The 23165-nt window shown below is 39.9% G+C and overlaps 1 protein-coding gene across 1 annotated transcript in view; it reads right to left on the bottom strand.

Moving 5' to 3' along the window:
- Window positions 1–15227, bottom strand: part of arhgap24 (Rho GTPase activating protein 24) — a 75289-nt gene extending 60062 nt beyond the window's left edge. The window contains exons 1-2 of the mRNA XM_030742475.1: window positions 14743–15227; window positions 3438–3653 (exon numbers count right to left, since the gene is read on the bottom strand). Coding sequence (XP_030598335.1) covers window positions 3438–3638 — 201 coding nt within the window. The 5' untranslated portion in view covers window positions 3639–3653; window positions 14743–15227. The remainder of the gene's footprint in view (window positions 1–3437; window positions 3654–14742) is intronic.
- Between the last annotated feature and the right edge of the window lie 7938 nt (window positions 15228–23165).

The following is a 23165-nucleotide window of genomic DNA, read 5'->3' as shown; positions in this document are numbered from 1 at the left end:
CACTGCTCCCAACTCAAGCTGTTTGGTTAGAATGAGGAAGTAATCATAAATACTGGTAGGCTATCAATATCAAAGTGCTGACACTGTATGAAACCCTTCACCCTTCACCCTGACCTTCTCCCTGAGATAAAGAGAAAAGTCATACAACCCGTCATCAGTCATAACTTTCCCTCTGTACTTAATACTTCAGTGCCATCATGTAATAAGATGAAGCAGTTTGTATCTAAGTGCTGCTATTGTTTTGCAATTAATACAATATGAGGGAAAAAAAAGAGCATAAGAAATGCTTTTTCTCAAAAATGTAGATTTAGTTTAAGCCTGTGAGTTTTTCTGTCTAATCATTTGACACAGTGTTAGAGTCTGTATTAACATCAGCAACAGAAAATAGCACCTGCTGAGGTGGCACCAATTAGGCTGATGTGATGGGTAACAAATGGAGACTTCATCGCATGTGAGAGAATTAATCAATAGCTATTGTACATGCACTTGCACCTTTGTTTTATGTGGTTCATGAGTTGGCGCATGTAAATATCATTCCACTGCATATAGTCTAAGTAAAGAGAAGGAACTTAGTGCATCTTGTGTGCTTCTGTCTTTGCCCTGATCTTAAACATCAGTGTTAGAGGCAAGGAACCGTTTCTGACAGTGTTCTGTCTCCTCTTCATCCCACTTGTGTTCCTCCTTTTTGGGATATTTAAAACTCTTAACTGGTGTATCTTGTATTCTTTTCGGTACTCTGTCTTTTTGGAGTGTTCTGTTTGTGCTCTTACATGCTTCTCTGCTTTGGAGGTCATGGAGATTTGAGGACTTTGAAGGCACTCCTCTGTGCCTGACCTAGTTTCACTGAAATTTCCCATTCTCTGCAAAAAAAGTAGCAGTCTTAGGTATCTGAAATTTATTGCAGCTTTAGAAGTAGGACAAGAATGGAAAGTTACTAACCACAGAGGAGTATTCCACAGGTAGATGGAGTTGTAGGGACATTAAGGAATAACTTCTCTGAACAAATAAATATCAAGTTATTTCAGGGAAACAGTTTCCCATATTTTTTGTTTTGTTTTTTGACGCAACCTCAAACCAGGACTTCCCAGAAAACAAACAAACAAAAAAAAACCCCAAAAACAAACAAACAAAAAAATGATAATATCTCTTCCCTCTTTATCTGGCCTGCGGCCCGGCTTCAGGTCTGGAGCTTTAACCTTTAGAGACTTCTGCTGCTGCTGTTTCTTGGGTTTGGCTGAGCTCAGTTTCCTGGGAAATTGGCCAGGCAAAGAAGTGTGGGTAGATGAGCAGAATAAAGATTTCAATTGTGCTCAAGTGATCAAGTTTCCACTGAAAAGAAGGAGATATTGTTTGAGAAGAATACATATTACAAAAGGATGTGGTCTTTTGTGTATTTGCCGACTAAGAACAAGTTCTGGTGTGAAATAACTATCTTCTGCAAATACAAAAGTTTGATAAATATCTGACTGCGGAATAAGCAGGGGAAAAAAATAATCAGGAAACATCTGCTAACTGATATAAAGATTAAAAGTCTGATAGGAATAACATAAGCTACTCATGAAACAGACTCCTATACAGTATTAATGAGCTAGTATTTATTAATAAGTTGTATCCAGCTTTATATTCTATTTGACAGGCATGAAAGGGCTATTGACCTTCTCATCAAATTCAAGAAATCAAACAAGTGCCTTATTGAACTAAACTTGTGGAATTCCCTCTCCCTTTATCCCCTCTCTTCCACATTTGTGGGATTTCTGGCTGCTTCTTTGTTCAGTCTACACATGCTAAGTAAGAGGGACTGCCTAGTTACAGAGATGGGCCTTAGTGCTTGTATTACTCATTGTCTCTTCTCATTTCTGGATAGGTGTGTGTGTGTGTGTGTGTGTGTGTGTGTGTGTGTGTGTGTGTGTGTGTGTGTGTGTGTGTGTGTGTGTGTGTGTGTGTGTGTAGGTTTCCATAAAAACAAACTCACAACAATTTGCTTTGAGAGTCAGTCAAAACAACCTCATTTGAATCACAGCTGGATCATTTTATCTGATCTGCCCATACTGTAACATGTATCTACAAGAAGTATGGTGGTCCTGAGAGCAAATACAGCAAATAGAGAAAGCACAATCAGATTCTGAACCACTGCAGGGTTGAGAGTAGGTATTTGGATTTATATCTGATCATGAGGTTAAAGTGAGCAAAAAACATTTTCAGCACTTTTCCCGCTATTCAATGTTTGACTTCATGGCTAAAATTTTATTAAGGCTTAAAATTAGCATTAACATCAGTAACAGATTGCTTTGAGTAAATGCTTGTATTGTATTTGTATGATACTTAACAAATCACAAGCTCTCTAGAACAATGTCCTTTGGACAGACCAGACCAAAGTGGAGATGTTTGGTCATAATGCACAGCACCATGTTTCATGAAAATGAAACACAGCATATCAGCACAAACACCTAAAAAAACAACTGTCAAGCATGGTGATGGAGGCGTGATGATTTGGGCATGTTTTGCAACCACAGGACCTGCGCATCTTGCAATCATTAAGTGGACCATGAACTCCTCTGTATACCAAAATATTCTACAGTCACATGTGTGGCTATCTATCTCACAAGCAAAACTCAGCTGAAATTAGGTAACAGGGCAATGATCCCAAGCACAGCAGTAATACAGCTATACTACTACAACTACTACTATAACAGAATGGTTAAAAAAAGAAAAGAATCAGGGTGTTGCAATGGTCCAAAGTCCAGACCTCAACCTGATTGAAATGCGGTGAGGGAACTTTAACAGAGCTATGATAAGCATATGCCTCAGTGGATTAAAGCAACACTGTAAAGAAGAGCAGGCCAAAATTCTTCCACAATGATGAGAGAGAAGTAATACGGAAAATGATTACTTCAGGTTTTTTCACAGGACTGCATACAGTCATGTGAAAACTCTCTTTTTCACATGACCATATGGATGCACCTTCCTAACACGCATCGCTAACATTAGAGGATGATACATACATACACACATACACACACACATGGCTCCAATAACCCAAGATGACTCCAGCCACATATCATCACCCTCTTAAATTAATAGCCAACTCTAAGTCATTTTTTAACACAAGTTTTATTTTTGCTAAATCATCATATTTTCAGTGTTTGATTCAGTTTGTCTTTTCTGAAAAACCTGAAAAAAATGACTTACTTGAGGCCATTATTTTAAATGGGTGGCGATGTGTTAAACTTGATGTTTCAGAGCCCAAATACAATAGGTGACTTCACAGTGGCTACACCCATATTTTACATACAGTCTGGTCAAAGAGGCAACTGACATATTTAAACACTCAATCATCAGTCAGTGAGAACTCATATCTGTGTGTGTGTGTGTGTGTGGTTGCCACAATTTTAGTATGTCTAAAGTTAGTTTGTCTTGTAATGCACTCACAGCCTTACCAGAGCTTTAGTCTCCTCCTCGTCTTTGTAGTAGTAGAGCTGATCCCCTCTCAGCACAAACCACCGACTGTGCCACGTTTTTACAAAACCACCTTGCTTCCGGAGCCACCCGCACCTGATGACATTTGACCTCTGACTCTCAATACCGACATGACCTCCGCTGCGTTGAGGACTGCTGTGAGACACACACTGGTCATCCATTACAGCAACTCCAACCTGCAAATGAGGAAACAATGTCAAACTGTTTAGACTCACAGAAGCTGCAAGTTCCACATAGACCAAACAGCACTAATATTTTTGCAAGATTTCAACCATCAATGGAATGGAATGGAAATTGTAATTTGTAATAATTATATTCATGTAACTATTTTTAATATGCCAATCATTTTAAAGTATGTGGATTGTAATGTTAGACTGGAATATTTCTTGAAAAACTCATTAATGTTAAGTTTATTCAAATATCAGGTATTTCAGTGTAATATAACCCTTTTTTCCAAAAATGCTGGGACACTGTACAAATGTAATAAAAACAAAATGCAAACCAGTGCCATCTGCAAAAATGTATCCCAAACACTCGCTACATACCACTAGTCATAAATTGTAATACATTTTGTCTGTTTTTTTGTGATCTGTATTCATCTTTTTGCAAGCTTACTGCACAGGCCAGTGCTTTGCTGGATGTGAAGCTCGAGGCACTCAGAGTTGAGTGTTGCAAAGAGTCAAGCACAGAAGTGAAAATGTGGGAGGAAGAATTCATAAGCCAGATAAGTCCACAGACCAAACCTCAAATCAATGTCTTTATGGATCTTGCTTTGTGCACTGGTGTGCAGTCATGTTGGAACAAGAAGGGGCCATCCCCAAAATGTTCCCACAAAGTTGGATGCATGAAATTGTCCAAAATGTCTTGGTATGCTGAAGCATTAAGAGTCCCTTTCACTGGAACTACGGAGCTGAGCCCAACTCCTGAAAAACAACCCCACACCATAATCCCCCCTCAACCAAACTTTACACTTGGCACAATACAGTTGGACAAGTTCTCCTGGCAACTGCCAAACCCAGACTCGTCCAATGGATTGTCAGATGGAAAAGTGTGATTCATCACTCCAGAGAAGAACTGAGAGAACAGCTCTAGAGATCAGTGACGGCGTGCTTTACACCACTGCATCCGACACTTTGCATCACGCTTGGTGATGGAAGGCTTGGATGCAGCTGCTCAGCCATGGAAACACATTCCATGAAGCTCTCTGTTCTTAAGCTAATCTGAAGGCCACATGAAGTTTGGAGGTCTGTAGTGATTGACTCTGCAGAAAGTTGGCGACCTCTGCACACTATGTGCCTGAGCATCCGCTGACCCCACTCTGTCATTTTACATGGCCTACTACTTTGTAGCCGAGTTGCTGTCATTCCCAATCACTTCCACTTTGTTATAATACCACTTACAGTTGACTGTGGAACATTTATAGTAGTAGTGAGGAAACTTCAGGACTGAACTTGTTGCACAGGTGGCATCGTAACAGCTGGAGTTCACTGAGCTCCTGAGAGGGACCTATTCTTTCACAATTGTTTGTAGAAGCAGTCTGCATGCCTAAGTGCTTGGTTTTTTATACCTGTGGCCATGGAAGCGATTGGGACACCTGAATTCAATTATTTGGATGGGTGAACAAATACTTCTTGCAGTATAGTGCATATTGGCCTGCCAGGCCTAATCTTGTCCCAGTTTTATATTTTGTCTCCCCTTTGTTTAATGCATCAACATTTTTAGAATAGAATAGAATGCCTTTATTGTCATTATACAGGATGTACAATGAGATTGGATTTTAAGCTGCAGCTGGTGGGCTGTTTCTTATTCATACAGACAGAATTTCTGCTGCAGTCTGTACTTTATGGTAAGTCTGCACTTTTACCATAACTACTTATGTTTGAGCAAATTTTGGTCATCACTTCAAAATAGGGAAGTATCTTCATAGTCAGACGCTTCCCCATAATAGTGAACTACTACATCCATATGTGGCCACTAGGTCTCTGAGGGACTAAAAATATATATTGACCCTCTGGTCATTTAATCAATTGAGCTACTCGCCTCACCCATTGTCAACAGGATTTTATATTAATAGATAGCAAATGCAACAAATGTACTTGGCAGTACCTAAAAGATTACAGTGGCCAATATGCATTTTGCTACTGGGATCCATTCACCTGTACTTTAACAAATTTCAATTGCTCCAAATCTGAAAGCCGTTTTCAGCTAGCACGTCCTGGTTTTTAGTTATAATGTCCCAAGTACTAGACAACTAGGATGATTGGATAGAAATGGCAATGTGTTTCAGCATTTAAGTTTGGGTCTTAAGAAAAATGAAGCCAAAATGAAAGAAGGTGTTTTTGTTGGTCCTGAAATCCGTGAACTGATGCTTGACAATGAGTTCAAAAGGAAACCGAAGCCAAATGAATCAGCAGCATGTGAAGCATTCCTGCAGGTTGTCCAGAATTTTCTTGGCAATCACAGAGTACAGAATTGTGCTGATCTTGTGGATAACATGCTGAAAGCATATCAGCTACTGACTGCCAGAATGTCACTGAAGCTGCACTTTTTACATTCTCATCCCAACTTTTTTCCCACCAAATCTGGGTGATGCCAGCGATGAGCTTGGGTAAAGATTTCATCAAGATATAAAAGTGATGGAAAACCGATATCTGTTCTTGCAAAAAGAGAGGGATGTACAGTACAAGTGCAAAAGCAAGTGCCTCAAACATTTTTGAGCACACTGACACTTAACAGAATTACGCTTTAACACATCTCTTTTATGATCTTCTGGTTTGTTTTCAGAATAAACATTAAAACAATTTTGGTGGTAAACAGTTAAAATTCCAGACATTGTGTTGATGTATTACATTGATATTCAATGTGTCAAAACGTCAGGGATGTGCATCTCAAAAGCCTGATGTGCAAGCTTAAATCAGATTTCATATCTCTACCTATAAATCCTCCAAATATTGTTTCCATATAAACATCTACATCATGAATGACATATGCCAAGACTGCTGCGGTCAGCAGCATTGCCATGTTATCAGTGGCTCTTGTTGCGCTTGGCTTGGTGGATGTCCAACCATCCCACATAGACCAGATGAGGACCAGATGCAGCTCTGCAGTGTTCTAGGCAGCAGTGGAGCAAGTGCAGCAGGGCTGCTGTCATGAATTCAAAACTTTCTCTCATTTGGTGCAGACGGTCCAAGTGAGCATGTCGTGAGTGCACAAGCATACTTGTCCCTTTGCGCTCCTCGAAGAAAATAGCTGTTTTTCCATTGCGCTGTGGTGACTACAACCTAGTTATTATCTTTTATACATCTCAGGTTCGTCTTTGTTCCACTTTCATGCTAGATGACTGTGTGGAAAGCATGAGTAGTGCTTTTCTGTCAACAATAAGCTCAGTTCATTCAAAGAAAAATTACTGTGTGGGCTCATTTAGCAGTAATCATCGTGGGAATAATCTCTGTTTCCCTGGATGCATTTAGTCCCCATTATCTTGGCCAGTTTGCAGAAAAATCATTGTATCAGAAGTCAACCCAGATTCGCACATATGTTCATAAGTCACCTGTTATATTAGGAGTAAAGAGCTAGAGCCCCACATTTTTATGCCTCCTGCATGGCACATAGTTAACAGCACTGCTGGGACTGGCCAGTGCTAAAACTATGAATTGAAACTGTAAATAACTCAGCCCTTTCTTAATGTGAATATCTTGGATCTGGCTGACAGTAGAAACACTATTTAGATTTACATTACACTGTGGCCCAGTCCAGGGTAATAAATTGCCATACAAAAGCATAGTCATTACTAAACATATAAATTACCTGACAAATGGAACAGAAGCAGAGAAAAAGCTAGTGTTTTGTTAGCCCATGCAGGAACAGCATGATGAATAGTGACCTTTACAAAGTTACTAATTTTAATTGTTATGTTTCCACAAATTCATATTTGTGGGTTATATAAACAAGTCTAATAGAATCATGGAGAAATGATGTGTTAATAACAGCAATAAATAGATGAAATGGACAGTGCACAAAGAAATATGGTGAAATATGACACTGCTTCATCAGGTCACAGTTACGACCGAATATCTGCAAAACTAATGATGTTCCCTTCAAACTCAGATATACTTTTTGCTCAGTACTAATTGGTAAATGTTAACATGCTGACAGCAGTCATGTGGATTACTACATGGGCTAAATAGTTTTAGATTTCTTCATTCAGCAGACAAACTCATTCTAAAGCAGTGAAAGCATAATGCTTCAGAGCTACACATGTCACTTCTCTGAGGTTTAATTGATAATTGTCTGTTGATCAGTTTTTTAAATCTTTTTAAAAGCTTGCACAAATGTCAAAAATAAGAAATCATAACAGCAGTGGAGGGTTTATGCGGCCACTGAGCAATCTAGCAAAGCAATCACTCTTTTAGGTTAATACACACAATTTTATGAAACAACAACCCAAACAAGTGCTAAAGTAAGCTAGATGACCTGTTTTCCAAATGCAGATTTCATATGTAGCCATTATTTTTGTTAGACACCTTCGCAGTGGTGCTAGGTGTGAACACATTTATGAAGCAACTGCATCTTCAGAACACATCACTGACGGTTATATCGATTCAGCATTTTGAAAACCGCCTCCAAGAGGTGTATACTGTGTCCCAGTAAAACACCTGTGTGTACAGATGTATGTGTGCAGCAGTGTATCCGTCCCTTGAGCCACTCTCAAAATAAGCCGCGGAACAACACTGGTAATATTAATAACTTTTTGGTCTCCCAGCATAACTACACCGTTGGAAAAAGGTACACAGAAACAATGAAACATGAGAAGATGAAAGCTTTCAGATACAGTTGACTTTCCTTTACATACATATACAGTACATTTCAAATTAAAACAAGTGTGTAATCAACATTGTTTAAGTTAATGTTCAGCTGCTTGTTACTACAGTGATTTAATCAGTCAATCACATGGATTGTATCACAGGCTCAGACTACAGGTGAGGGTGTAATGGGGTGGGAGATATTTTCTTAGCACACTTTGGGCCCCTTAGAACAAAATGAGCATTATTCAAATGCCACAATCTAGCTGAGTATTGTTGCTGACCATGCTCATCCCTTTATGACCACCTATCTTCTGATGGCTTCTTCCAAAAGGACAGCATGCCTCAAAGCTCAAATCATCTCAAACTGGTACTCAAATGACCTGCACAGTCACCAGATCTTGAGTGTAATTATTTTTTATTTATCTATTTTCTCTTGCCAAGTTTGCCTTTAAAGATATAACATATTTTAGGGTCAACTTGAAAGAAAGGCAGATGCGAAATGTAAATGTGAGATCAGAGGGCAAATGTGACAAGATATTTGAATGCAAACTATAATGTGATATTTCCACTTTAAAGATAAAATTCATTTTATGAAAGTTTGACCTTATTTGACCTAAAAGAAGAGATCAGAGGTCCAAAGTAACATGATATTTAGAATCCCAATATCATTTCCTATATGCCTATGTCAATTCAAACAATGGCAGTAAGAAACAGTTTTAATAAATAGCTCTATATAGCATTATTATTATTACTTTGACCTTCAGATCAATCTATTGAGCTTGAAGGAGAGGTCAGAGGTTAAATGTGACATATTTTAAATCTTTATATGATAATTCTATATGTTGACAATACATTCCACACAATCATAGTTTCTAAGTTATAAGGCTTTTTGTCAATTTTCAACCAATAAATCAATAAGTTGACCTTGAAGATCTTGGTGCATGTAAGGCAAATTTTAACTGATTGTTAACATGACCCCACTGTACACGTCCTACAAAGTTTTATCAGAATCACTTTAAAACTTTTTCAGCGATTGTGTTTACAGACAGAATGAAATGCATGCAAACACTACCAAAAAATAAATTCCTTGGTGGAGGCAACTATACTAGTATCTAGAATAGATATATACATTAGATATATCTATCAGTTACAACAGCTAATAATGCACAAATAATATATGAGTCAGGCTTTAGTCCAAACTGCCATCTGCCATGCCTACCAGATTCTATTTCATTACTAACATTACTTCTGTCTCACCCATCAGGGAACACTCAATGTGCCTTGTGTTTAACACTATGCTAGAATTTTCTCACAACACCCCTGAGAACTTTGACCATGATGGGAAGACAGTGGGGGAAAAACACCCTGACCTTCACTGTAAACAGCAGCTCAGTATCCATCACACACATGCACACACTCACGCACACACACATGCACACACGCATAGAAGGAAAACACAAAGATAGCTACAAATCTGCACTCAAGGTTGTGTGGCATGCACTATAATTTCTTAGCAGGGTGCAACATATCTGTTGGTTCTGTGGCAGTCAGATAAAAATGAATGAATTGAGAGCGCGCAAGTAAAACTGAAAAGAAAGCAGGGACTGACTTTGCTGTGATGAGTAGAAGTTTCTCAAACCACCATCACTGTTGGTCTCTTATTGAACACAGAAATATTAATAGCAATTCGTTGTCCAACAGCATTGGAAACTGAGCCCGGTCATATCAGCTTTGTGGACTTCTCTTTGTTGATTTAAAAATATACTTCTGTCATTGAAATAAAAATACAGCCAGTGGATGCGTCTCAAGTGATGACAGTTGTTTTTTGAAGCAGCCAAAAAGGCACCAGTTGGAACAATAAGGCAATTGTTTCATAATACACAATCATTTGATAATAATAAAAAGTTTCTCTGTGTTTAGTTAGGTGCTATGGGACGATACAGACTTTAGAGTAATTCAACATATACAGTCATAAAAGTTATGGCAAGCTTTACACATTAGTTGACCGAGTGTTAACTGATGTCATGTGTACCACATGTTGGCTACATCATGGATAACATTATACCCGTACACTATGGAAATAAAGATATCTAAAAGGTCAAAAGGAAGGTGACTGCGGCTTTAAAATCTCTGAAATGTGATACCACAGACCTTCCTGTCTACACAGGAGCAGTCTCACAGCATCAGGAGGTTGTTAGTTTTCACTGCTTACACACACTGTTTGTTCCCCATATGGGAAAGTACTGAAGCTAAGTGCACACAAAATGTCTTAGCTCCTGTTTGACATGCCTTTATTTGAACTGAGCTGGTTTGGAAGAAAGAAGATTGAAGCCTTGCTGCACAGTGTGGCTCATCCTTTGGGAAATTAAAGTTCAGCTTTTCTTGCAGATAAAGACTACAAAAGAGCCCAGCCAAAGATATATTTGAGCTGTAAAAAGAGGACTATTCCTCCCTGTGTTTATTGGAACTATAGAGATAATTGCATAAATGGTTGAACTTTTGGTCTTGGCAGAAAATTCTGCCACATGCACCACCACAGGAAGTGACTGGTCACACAGCACAGAGCACTGCTGAGAGGTAATTGGACTCAACATAGTTAGAACTACTGCCTTTCCCACTGTGTGGCTGCCATAAAGCATCACAGACTGAAATGTTAATGTTAAAATACATCTACTAACGCCACCTGACATGACTGTACAGCTCTCAAACTACCAACCATTTATTAAACCTCACTACCATTTATTATTGCTCTCAAGCGCTCTGTTTTTGCATGGCACGTATAACGGACATTTCCTGAGTAGTCAAGCATGAGGAACAGGGCTCACTCTTTTGAACACTAACTGCAACATTCAGAAATCATCACATGTGGATGCTTACAGATATCTTGTCATACATTTAAAAACACTGGGTATGCATTTTTCCAACATGTTGTGAAAGGGCATATTTCAAACCCTGACCACAATCTGTTCCTCAACTAAGTATTTCTGGGGCCTACGCCTAATCTGTGTGTGAAAGTGAAACTAATCACTGAAATACAGGGGTGGGGAAACCAAAAGGATCTTTTAACTTATCACCTCCCAGTGCTCAAACCTTCAGTTATCTCTTATTTAATATTGTGTGGCTAGTGCATCGTGGCTAGTGCATCAAGGCACCAGTGCCAAAGCATCACCAGTGGCTTGTGATAAAACAGCACTACCATTTGACGCCCTAGGGCGAGAATGCATTGGGTAGTTTGTTAGGTATGCCAAAAATTGCAGCTTAACTAGAGTTTAACTGAAACCAGTAAAAACATTTGACTCGGTTCTTGCTTTTAGAAAGGACAGAACATAGACACTGCCCTCCAAACTATTTAAATGCAGCGTATCTCTTTTACTAAATCCAGTGCCTACAGCTCCAACATAAAGATAATAACCGAGAGTAAAACACCTGCCAGAGTCATAAATGATATTCTTTAGTTGGTCCATAGCTTCTTGGGGGAAGAGTTTACAATAGAGGTCTGACTAAATTGCATTTTTCAAAGCATGTTGTGCAGCAGTGTGGCTTATTTGTTCATATAAAGGTCATTGATGATCTCAGCTTCGTAAACAATCCTCATCTTGAAGCATTAATGATTCACTGATAAACAGAAGACAAAAATTCTTTATTCATACCATTGCACATGCGGCAAACACTGCCATTACCAACTGTCTGTCATCAGTCCTCAGTTCTGCATTTTCAGCAGCTGCTGTACCCTGCACTGACCCCAGTGTTTGCCAGTAAAGCCAGAGCCAACTTTCCTTGGGTGATGCAAATCAGTGGTCCAGGAAAAAAAGGAAAGCAATAGCTCATCTCCCTTTCTCTGCCTTCACCAGGGTGACAGGTGATTAAATCCACCTGGCATTCACAGACTGTTTGTGTCATTAGCCAAAAGTCTACATTTAAAAAATTCAAATATCCAGTTTTGTGCTCATGTGCTAACTGTGCTAACAGGAAAAAAGACCACAAACCATGCAAGATGAAACATGAACTTCACATTGCCAGTCAGTGCCATCAACCCTTTAAATATCTCTAGGCACCCCACACCCCACCAAAACGCAGAGGGCCTCTATGACCGACATGTGTTAAAGACAAATATAACCCTCGGCTGCCAAAGCTGCTACCTCGAGAGCCGTCTGTTTCTATTAGACTTCTGTTATAAAGTCACAGAGGTGAGAGGACAGCATGCTGCTTGCTGTGCCGTTGCTGTGCTAATCACTGGAAAGGATGTGAAAGAGGAAGGGCTTCAGAGCAGTCACAGATGGAAGCACTCACACACAAGAAAAAAAAATCTATTTCTCCATCCAACACTCACACAATTTAGGTCTACGAAGATTTAATGCAGTACGGGGGTTACAGGGAGGTCAGGATCTGAGGAGCTATCTTTCATTATAGGGTAAGAAACATCAATGATCGCTTACTACCCACACAAGTCATTGTGAGTCACACAGAAAGATGGATGGATGGAAGCAGGGAGAGAGGAAAGGAGGTGAGGTGAGCAGTATAATATATCACAAACACATAAGGGTCAGCTCTTGGAGAAAGACTTCTTGGAGTTCCCAATAAACTGCCTCTCTTTTATGAATCAATGTGATGAATCAGTGTCTGTTTTGTCTACACACCAATTTAGACACCATATGTGCCCCATTTGTTCTCCACAATGCAGGCTTTTTGTTATGATACACTCATTTCATTAGCATCACCAACTCCCCCCACCCCCTCTTTTGCTTCACGCCATGTGTCACAGTATGTCTGGGAACTGAGCTGCAACCCTGTGGCGAGACGAGGGTGAAGACTTGACATTGACCGCCGACTCATCTCACAAGTTTGACACTGTTACAATGGAATGACGACGCTGTCAATTTGGCCACCTCTTTGCAATCTGCAAGAGGATATTTTCCTGACAAAACAGGATGCTACGCAAGATTATACACTCCCAGGTGAGAGGGCAAAGTGAAAATAGCACCTAGTAATCATAGTGATGTTTGCTGGAGCGGTTTATGCTGACTCTGCCTAGCCATTTTCATTTGTTTTCTTTTGTTGCTGTTTTCTGCTCCTGGCTTATATGCGTATTTAATGGGCATAACAGCACCCCAGCATAGCCCACCAGTAAGTATATGCATTTTTCAAAATGTGAAGAAAAAAACACCTTTACCTATGGATTTCCAATCTGAACTCCAGTTTTGCTGCAGTTCAGTCTGCCTGGTCCCCACCACCTCTTCAATAAAGAGACATTACATGGCCAGACCTGGGAACAGTCCTGCACAGCAGCTGACACGGGGAACCTGATCCTCGAGCTTTCCAGCAGCACAGCTTGTGAGCTGCAGACATTCCTGGCACACGGGAGTCATCATCCCTCCCTCTACTTCAGCTCTTGCTTGGTTTGCTTTCATATATTTCTTTTCCATTCACACTTCTGTTTTACCAATGTTCTGTCATGATCCTTTGAACTCTTTGACTACTTTTTTCCACTGTAGTAAACGGGAATAAGCGACATTCACACAATCAAACTAGAAAATGTCTTCAAATGGCACAGACTCTCTTATGATCAGATCATACCAGTCAAGATTCCAAGGAGTTTTTGGACCATATATTTGAAAAGAATATTTAGGTTAACAAGAGATAATTTCATATAAGAAGTTAAATATATAAAAATCATTTTTAAAAAATATGGGACAAGGGCTTAAAATGTCCTTCTTTTGCTTCTGGCGCACTTTACTCTGTACTGTCACACCACACCATTCTTTGAACAGAACACACCTGTAAGGTGAGACTTTTGCATAAACCACAGGCATACAAACATATAGCTGCTCAAGTACTCAGAACAAGTACTGAGCCAAACTAGGCTCATTGTTTTGATAGACATATGCAACACTGTAAAGCATCTGGATGGGGGGGAGGGGGGGCTGGCAAGAATACTCTATTGGTTTAATTGTATGGCTTAACAAAAGCTACCAGTTACGAATTTGGTGCAGATTAATGCTTCCCAGCCATCCAACAGCCATTGCCACAAATGCTCAGAATTTTGTATTTCAGCCACACGTGTTGCTTCAAGACAATTATTATGTAGCTAATATATTTTAGATAAAGACTACAGCTTATAGACAGTTTTGCACCATGTTCCACAGATTCATAGCAGGCCCCAAAAGTCGTGCATTTAACGTTTCCATTGCTCAAAATGACAGTCACCGCAAGTGTCTTCAATTTACACTACCTGCGGCAATAAATCACTTTAATAAACCATTAACCCAGCGACGCTGCTTTAAAAAAATAAACACCAGGAAAATATTAATACCAAAGCACCACCAAATCATGGCATATTTATTGTAATGCTAGGATGGAGAATGCCCTGTTGTGAGTAAAATATAAATTGGAACAAAGTGTCTCTCACATTTTCACATTCATAACAAAGAGTGAATAGATTTGCTATGTTAAACGATCTCACCTTTCAAATAAACAGCCCTGTTGAATTGCACAGCTCTGATATGTGATGCTCAGCTACCGCATCCAGTCCAGCGACAGGTAATCAATCAAGTACAAGTGAAATCCCGCTCAGACACAAGCTGAAGTTGTCCTCATGCTCAGCTGCTGCTGCTGCTGTTGTTGTTGCTCCTCTCCTGGATTGGCACAGCGTGTGTGTGTGTGTGTGTGTGTGTGCGCAGAGTGGATTGAGTTAGCTGAGGCTCAGACGAGCTGTTAGAAACTTTTCCCCTGACTGCTCACACCATCTGCACGCTGAGAAAGTCTCCTCTGTGGACAGGATGACTGTTGCGGTCAGCGCAGTCACACACACGGGGCACCATTACAGCTGGAGTCCGCCCAGGCACGTGCACACCCGCACCGGCACGCACACAGACACAGACACGGACACAAACACTCACACCGTCTTCCACAACACTGCAGTGTCTGCAGTCCCAACTCCTCCAGTCATCCTGGTTGGTGAGACGCTCACGCTCAGTATGAGAAGGCAGTAGTGTATGTTGGTACAGAGGGGAGGGGAGGGGAGGAGTGTGCGTGGGTGCGCGCGCGCACGTGTGTGTGACACACAGAGAGAAAGCATGTTTGAGGAAGTCTCAGGAAGAGAGAGAGAGCTCCGGCTGAGCAGCTCCCCAGCAGTGCAGCTGACTTTCTCTTTTATTTCAGAATACAGACACGCAACCGCCAGTTTTTAAACAATCACACGGTGTGCCACTCGTCTTAGAATAAAATAAAACAGGAAACTTCCCACATTTTCAACTGCTCGCAATGTGGAATAAAAGTCGTGAATTTTCCACGCACCGTCTGTGACTAATCCGCTATACATACACACCCAGGTTTTACGGGTTCTGCAACATGACATGTACAAATGACTGCGTGCAGGCTGCTCAGCAAACATTTATTCAGCCACTCTGTCCTCACTTAGGTGCAAGCCCAGCTGTATACATACCCCTGGAAAGCGTGCTTGTTTATTTGGGGGTGGTCTAAAAGTTTTTTCTAATCCACAGTGCTGCACTAGTTCCTCTGGAGAGGACTCATTTTTCATCCTGTAAGTCATTTGCAAATAAAGTAGTGCTTGGGATGAGATCATATGAGCTTTCACAGTTGCAGGTAATTGTATCTGTGCTCCTACACGCAGAACTTCTGACTTGTGTAGTTCCTGAGCTCAGGTCAGGCAATCATTAAACTTCTTATGTTTTATTTAAAACAACGGATGAAAAAATGTTGATAAAAATATGCATGAAAAGGATGCACGTAGCAGAGAGTCAGAAAAGGTATATTTATTTATTGCATCCGAATGAACAAAAATGTTCCAAGCTCAAATTTCTAATATACAGAAATGGTCAACTAGATTTTATGTTATCACCACAGGACAGATATTTATGCATTCCTAAATTATCCCCTGAGACTGCAAAATGTGCTCATTACTAACCGCAGAGGCAAATTCCAATCGATGTAAGAGGTAGCTGGTGTGTTGACAATGATTACTTCCTCAAAAAATCAAATCGTCTGCATGAAAATGAGTTTATTTGCAAATTCACGTGTAATAAGATGGGTGCAAATTTTGTTTGTCATAGTGTAAACTGCGGTATGGTCCCGTGGAGGAGCTGGTTGAGTGAGGTGATGGAGAAGTGCTGACAACTGTGAGGAGATAATATCAACAAGCAAGGCCCTAGCTGGGTCCCTGATATAGTAGTGGGTCAAGTAAAGGGTCAGGCTTTTATGTATTATCTATCAGCTGACTATAGGCAAGAACGAGATATATGACCTGTTCAGCACCAATCATTATATTTTGATCACCATTCTCTGGTCATTAGCCATACAAGCTGCCAGGCTCCATTTATAGCAATATTGGCTTGTCCTCCACTTCACTTTGGAGTGAAACATCTTAACAGAAGCGCAAATGGATTGTAATAAAGATTTCAGTCCCCCAGAAGACGATTCCCAGTTATATTTCCTTTATGGGCCATAATGAAGTTGACACTTTGAAGCCAGTTAAAGTCGAGTAAATTGCAATGCTGTAATTTTTTGTACAGATATTCATTTTCCCATCATTACTGTTGCTGATCTCTTTAATCACACTGCTAAGTCAAGGTGACTCTGCTCATTTCAAACTCCACAGTTTTATTTTTGGATTCTGCTAGAGTAGCTTTGCATGACTTGCACCTGTAATGACTCCTTATTTATCCTTTACTGGGTCTTGGTGCAAGCCACACAGTCACCTGCTATCTAAAAGAAGCCTTTTTAGCTCCCTGTCTTCTCCCTGTGTTCTATGTGGCTGTCCCTCACAAACACAAGATGTGAACAGGCATCTGTGCTCACAGTTGGAGATCATCATTTTAAGGGGCATCCATTCTTGCTGACATAAAGAACTGAGAACAGCATAAATGATTTAAAAAAAATGAGGAAATGCAGGGCTCCTTTAAGTATATGTTGTAAGCCTGCCAGCTGCCCAAGCTTAGATGCTGAATTTGGTCAACATTATACCTGCCTAACATCAGCATATATACATTGTCACTATGAGTCTGTTAAAATGCTGACATCAATATTGACACTAGAGTAGCATTTTGAATGGCTTGCTGATAGGATGCTTAAAGACTCTTGTAACAGCAATCATTTAGCATTCTTTTTAAAGCACTTGTCACTATAATTTAATACATATTTTCTTAAACCAAATGGCATGTTTTTTGTTTTGCAGCTGTGCAACTATATTTATTTCTGGAAATCAGCAACCCACAGAATTCATACTTTTGAATAAAAAGTAAGCTTCCTTGTGTGAAGCCTCACCAAATCAAATCAAATCAAATAAATAAATAAACGGTGCAGAGAACAAACAACAGCAGGCTCCAAGCCATCTGTCCTCAGCCATCCCTCAGCATGTGTTATTATATTTGCAGGACGAGGAATGCTGAACATAAAACAGTGTGACCTTGTGACGTAGGAAGTGGCCATCTGTAAACAAGCTGGAGCTGCATCTACTCCCATGAGATATTCTGGGAGACTTCATCTGATAGATAACTCATGAGATTAGTATGGATGAATCTCCACAGAGGAAGCCTCTGGGAATGAACTTTTCTCAGTGACTCTGCTGTTCTCATGGCCTTGCAGTCAGAGGTTTTGGACCGGTGACTTCTGGACAGATAATGAAAATCTCTGGTAGGCCATGCAGATAAGAAGCTACTCATTGTGGATGGGAATGACACCCATTTATTTCTATTATATGCTTTTCAGCCTTTCAGCTTCAAATGCTACCACATTTGTAAGTGGTATTCACTTCTGTGGCCGTGTGAAAATACTTCTTTGCCAACTTATAATGTGCAGCAGTGAATGAAAGCAGTAGCTGAGCGAGCAGTCAGTGTCTCGACGGTGTGTGGATGACCACAGTAACCAGGTATCTGGGAGCACTTCCTAAACGCATCATGTTTGCGTTTAGTTTAGCAAGCGCTAGAGAGCACCTACAAAAAAAGGTAGAAAGGCTTGTTTGTCAGGCTCAAAATCAGATAAACAGCCAATAAGTGGAGTCTTATTTTACAGAAATAAATGCCTGCTCACTAATAAAGGATTAAAGATGCTCAGAAGATGCAGAAATCTTCCATATTGTTCCAGTGGCTGTGATCAGTACCCCACAAAGCTACAAAGCAGACACAGAGGTTGTAACTGGCTGGTGAACAGAGCTGATAGAAATTAAAAAAAAAAACAAAACAAAAAACATCAGGTACATGCAAACAAAACTTAAAGGAATGGTGAATGTTGACCCTTTTTTGACAATTAGTAAAACAGTTTGACCTAGTTTAGAAGGTTGTCTTTGTTCACAGCTTGTTCACACTGCCCCCAAGTGGGAAAGACCAGTTATCGCTTGTTTTGCACCCAACATATCAAATTCAAAGACTCAGTAATCAATGAAAGTGTAAATTTTTAAAAAAGAGAAAGTATAAAAACCCTTAAAACATTATTGCATTACATTACACTGTATAATGCACAGCTCTCCATAGTAAAGTAATTTCTAAGACATATAGAAACCAAAAGTATAACATGATAAGTTCCATCTGCGTCACTGATATATTCTTGTGGAACGAGTTTAATGACTATATATAGGATCGTGATGCTTCTATTGAAACATCACTGAGGTGATGTTCAAACAAGCTGAATGTCTAAAATCTTCCCAACACATTTCCCCCAATTACTTCTTTACTATTTTACTGTTTTTTGCTTTACTTTTGCCAAGTTAATGCCGATATATGACAAACAATTGGCTATCTAACAATCATGTATACAGTGGGTTAGAGCGCTGTCTCAGTCACTGCCAGGGAGCTGAACGCACACAGCTGTACCAGTGACAAAAACACATTGTCAACTTACCATATGAGAAGCAGACATATTTACAAAAGAAAATGAAAATGAAAATGGAACAACATATCAAGATCTGAGCGTAACAATCTTATCAATGAATTTTACAAAAACAGAAACAATTTGGTGCTGCAAATAGTAGCCCACATGTGACTAGCTACAAAAAAAACGCAAACATGCTAGTGCTGACAGGGTTGAGCTTTAGCCAAAATCCATCCATCCATCCATCCACCGAGGTGCTCCCAGGATAAACTCCCAGTTAAACATGTATAGTAAACAGTTGGTACCATTGGTAAGCCTCAGTTTGAAGTGCATTCATTCCCTGTAAGTTCTTTGGCCCATTCTGTAATATACTAAGCACTGGCGTTTTGAAGGGAAGTTGAAAAAAGGAAAAAAAAAAACAACCCACAAACACACCCACCCATAAAAAGACATGCTCACTCCAGTGCAAGTGTTTCTATACACACTTCTTTCTCGCTTTCTTAAGAATCAGTGGCGTAAGGCTCCTACCAAAGAGCACATCTCATTCTCTTCATATGCAGTAGTGCTCTCTGCTGGCGGTCTCTAAAACTTTTGAATTAGGAACTTCACCAAGCTTTTCTTTCTTTTGTTTTTGTAAACTTAACACAAAAAAGAAGGAATTTTGTATTTAGTCAATTATTATTTTGTTGTAACAATGCTTCTTAGCAATAAATCTTATACCACAAGAAAGCCTATTTATTCCCCTTAAATGGAGCCACATTTGTAAGGAAAATGCATTTGTGGGGTTGAGCAGCAGAGTTGAGTATGTGGGTTGCACCCATGAAAAACTCGCCAAATTTTCTCTGCTGGTGCCAAACAGATTTTTCTGCTACTCGACTCTGGTGTTGTTTATTTAACAAACAGGGGCCTCAGTAGCATGTGGAAGAACCATACACAACCAGAACAGCCTGGCACCTCCTCTTCATGCTGGTCATCAACTTCGTCGCACACTGCTGTGGGATGGAATTCCTTTCTACAACAAAGAGATAATTATTCAAACATAAATTTCCTTACTTTTTGTGCTAAGTTTATGTTTCTCTCTATTTGGAACCATCCATCTATTCTCTTCCACTTTTCAGGGTTGTGGGGGGCTGCAGCCTATCCCAGATATCATAGGGCAAGAGGCAGGGTACACCCTGGACAGGTCACCAGCCTAACACAGACAACACCTATGGGCAATTTAGAATCACTAATTAACCTAACCCCACTAACTGCATGTCTTTGGACTGTGGGAGGAAACCCATGGAGACATGGGGAGAATGCAAACTCTGCACAGAAAAAAAAAAAATTCTTTGATATTATATCATAAACTTAGTTTGGAAATGCTAAAGAAAAGCTTTGTTTCCTTGTGTCAGTGGTAGTAGCTATAAACACAAAAATTGTGCAGTGGGAGAAATAATTGTTTGATCCCCTGCTGAATTTATAAACTTGATTTCTTCCAAAAGAAATGAACAGCCTCTAATTTTTATGGTAGTTTTTATAAAAGTTATAAATTGATTTGCATGTCACTGAGTGAAATAAGTATTTGTTCCCCAAGCAAAACATGACTTAGTGGAGAAACCTTGTTGGCAAGCACAGCGGTAAAACGTTTCTTGTAGTTGGCCACCAGGTTTGCATATGTCTCAGGAGGGATTTTGGCCCACTCCCACTACAGAAACCCTCTAAATCCTTTAGGTTTCTTGGCTGCCACTCAGCAACTTAGAGCTTCAGCTCCCTCCACAGATCTTCTGTGTGTTCCAATTCATAAGGTAACAGGAGCAGGTGCTTGATGCAGTAAAGTACATGAGTTACATGAAGAGATATCTCAAATAATTGTGATTTATTTGTTTGTTTTGTTGGCTGGCCTCCATATTTCAGAGGTGTGATAATAAAGCTGTTGGGAAATGTTCCTCCTCACGTCACAACATGAAGGAAAAGACAATCCCTCCAAGGGTCAGAAATCTGTCAGGTCACCAAGGTCAAGGCTCTGACCTCTTGTTTTGCTGCTATCAGTTTACTGCGTGCAGTTTCTGAGGACCACAAGAAAAAAAAAGAAAAATCTGGAGAAACCACTGAGTAAAGGAACTGAAAAAAAAAAAAAAATGCATGAATCCAGCTGAATTTCCATCATTTGAATAGATGAGGATGACATGACGTGCTTCTTGTTACTTAGTTTTAATTACCTGCAATCACTGTAATCAGTCTCATCACTTAATTTCCTTGTACACAGTGTTTGTCATTCTGCAACTACAACAAACAACCTGTTGAGGCAGGGCCAAAGCGTAAATACCAGAACATCTATTTGCAGTAAATCAGTGTTATTTACTACTCCATTCACGCACCTTTGTTTCTGCAGAGGCGGCAGTGACGTGTTCAGGGAGTCAGATAAAGGGTATTTCTCACCAACTCTTTCCTGTTATTTTCCAGGGTCCTTTGTTTAGTTGCGGGAGCTCGGCCGGTCGGTTCTCAGGGGAATGAGAGGAACATTTGAGCCTGAGCACTTGTGAATGCTCCCGCCTTCACACACAGACTGCTCCCGTACCTGTATGTATATGTGTGTGTGTGTGTGTTTGTGTGTGTCATCTTGTCCTTGGACTGAAATCCTACACCCACGCAGTGTAAGTTGTGTCTTTTTCAGGAAGCTTCTTCCTTTATGCCTTTTATGGCTTTTGGTCACAGGAAATGTGAGGATGGGGAAATCATGAATGTTCGTGTAAATAATATTCTGATATACTCTTTATCACTTGTGTTTATCATATTTATGATTCTGAAGCAAATTCAAACTGGCCACATTTTAAGAATGTCTCTGAGGGGCACGTTGATTGTTGACCTGTGTTTAGGTGTCACGCTTCATTAAAATTATAATATAATGGAATGATAATGAAGTATCCTTTAACTAAGTCCTGAAACGAGGACAGGGCATGTGCAGTTGTGTGTCACGTATCAATTCCAGAGCTTTTGGAGTGTCACTTGAAAAACCCCATGCTTTTAAATTCCTGCCTTGGGCAGACACAACAACAACAGGAAGAAGGACCATTTTCACAGGTGTCAGGAAGCACAGGAAATAAACAAGCTGAATACTGGAAAACATTTTTGTACCAGTAAGAGTCAGAGGTGAGGCTAATAAGAGCTATTTTTAGCTCAGTCAGAGGTTTCTTGAAATTTTTGTTGTCATCGATGTTCGATAGATTTTTTTTTTAAATCTCCAGTAGACTTTCTATACTTTAATACTGCTTTAGATAGAACGGGTATCTAATGAAGTCTCGCTTATCCTCCTGAGACCTTATGTCCTCTGCAGTGGTCACAAAAAAAAAGGTAAATTGAAAGCTACTTTTGTTCCTCTTCTCAGGAGGATATCATGACTGATCACGAATGCCATAAGGTTTCTTTCTGACTTCTAATAATTCATTTAATATTTTATTGAATTGTTAAAAAATAAAATAAAATCTTGAAGGACATTCAAAGCTCTTCTTTGGATGTTGGCTGCATTTTGTTCTGTTCTCTGTCAAGATAATCCCACATTGCTTCAGTAATGTTGAGGTCCAGAAGGCCAATCCATGACTGATAGTGTTCCACTGAGTGCTTTTCTATCCAGGTATGCTTTTACTGCACTGGCAGTATGTTTGCAATCATTGCAATGCTGAAAAAAATAAAAGCAATTGCCAATCAGACACTCTCCAAATTCCATCAATTTTGACAAGATTCCCAGCACCACTGGCTGAAAGGCAGTCCCAAACCTTGACAGAGCCTTCACTGTTTTAAAGATGGCTGTAGACACTCACTGTTGTACCTCTCTCCTGACCTCCTCCTTACAGATTGACAATGATTTGAACCAAAAATTTCATATTTGGATTCATCACTTCATCAGACCTGTTGTCACTGATTTTCAGTCCGGTTCTTGTGTAATTTGGCATAGCTCAACTTTTTCTCCCTGTTTCCCTTCCTTAAGAATGACAAGCACACGGTCCTGTGTCAGGTCTTTGCTGGATGTATTTGCTATCTCTTAAGGACATGACTTTCAGATACTGTTCATCTGCTGTAGAT

The sequence above is a fragment of the Archocentrus centrarchus genome, chromosome 12 (assembly GCF_007364275.1).
Source record: "Archocentrus centrarchus isolate MPI-CPG fArcCen1 chromosome 12, fArcCen1, whole genome shotgun sequence".
NCBI lineage: Eukaryota > Metazoa > Chordata > Actinopteri > Cichliformes > Cichlidae > Archocentrus > Archocentrus centrarchus.
This window is presented reverse-complemented; position numbering and strand designations above follow the sequence as displayed.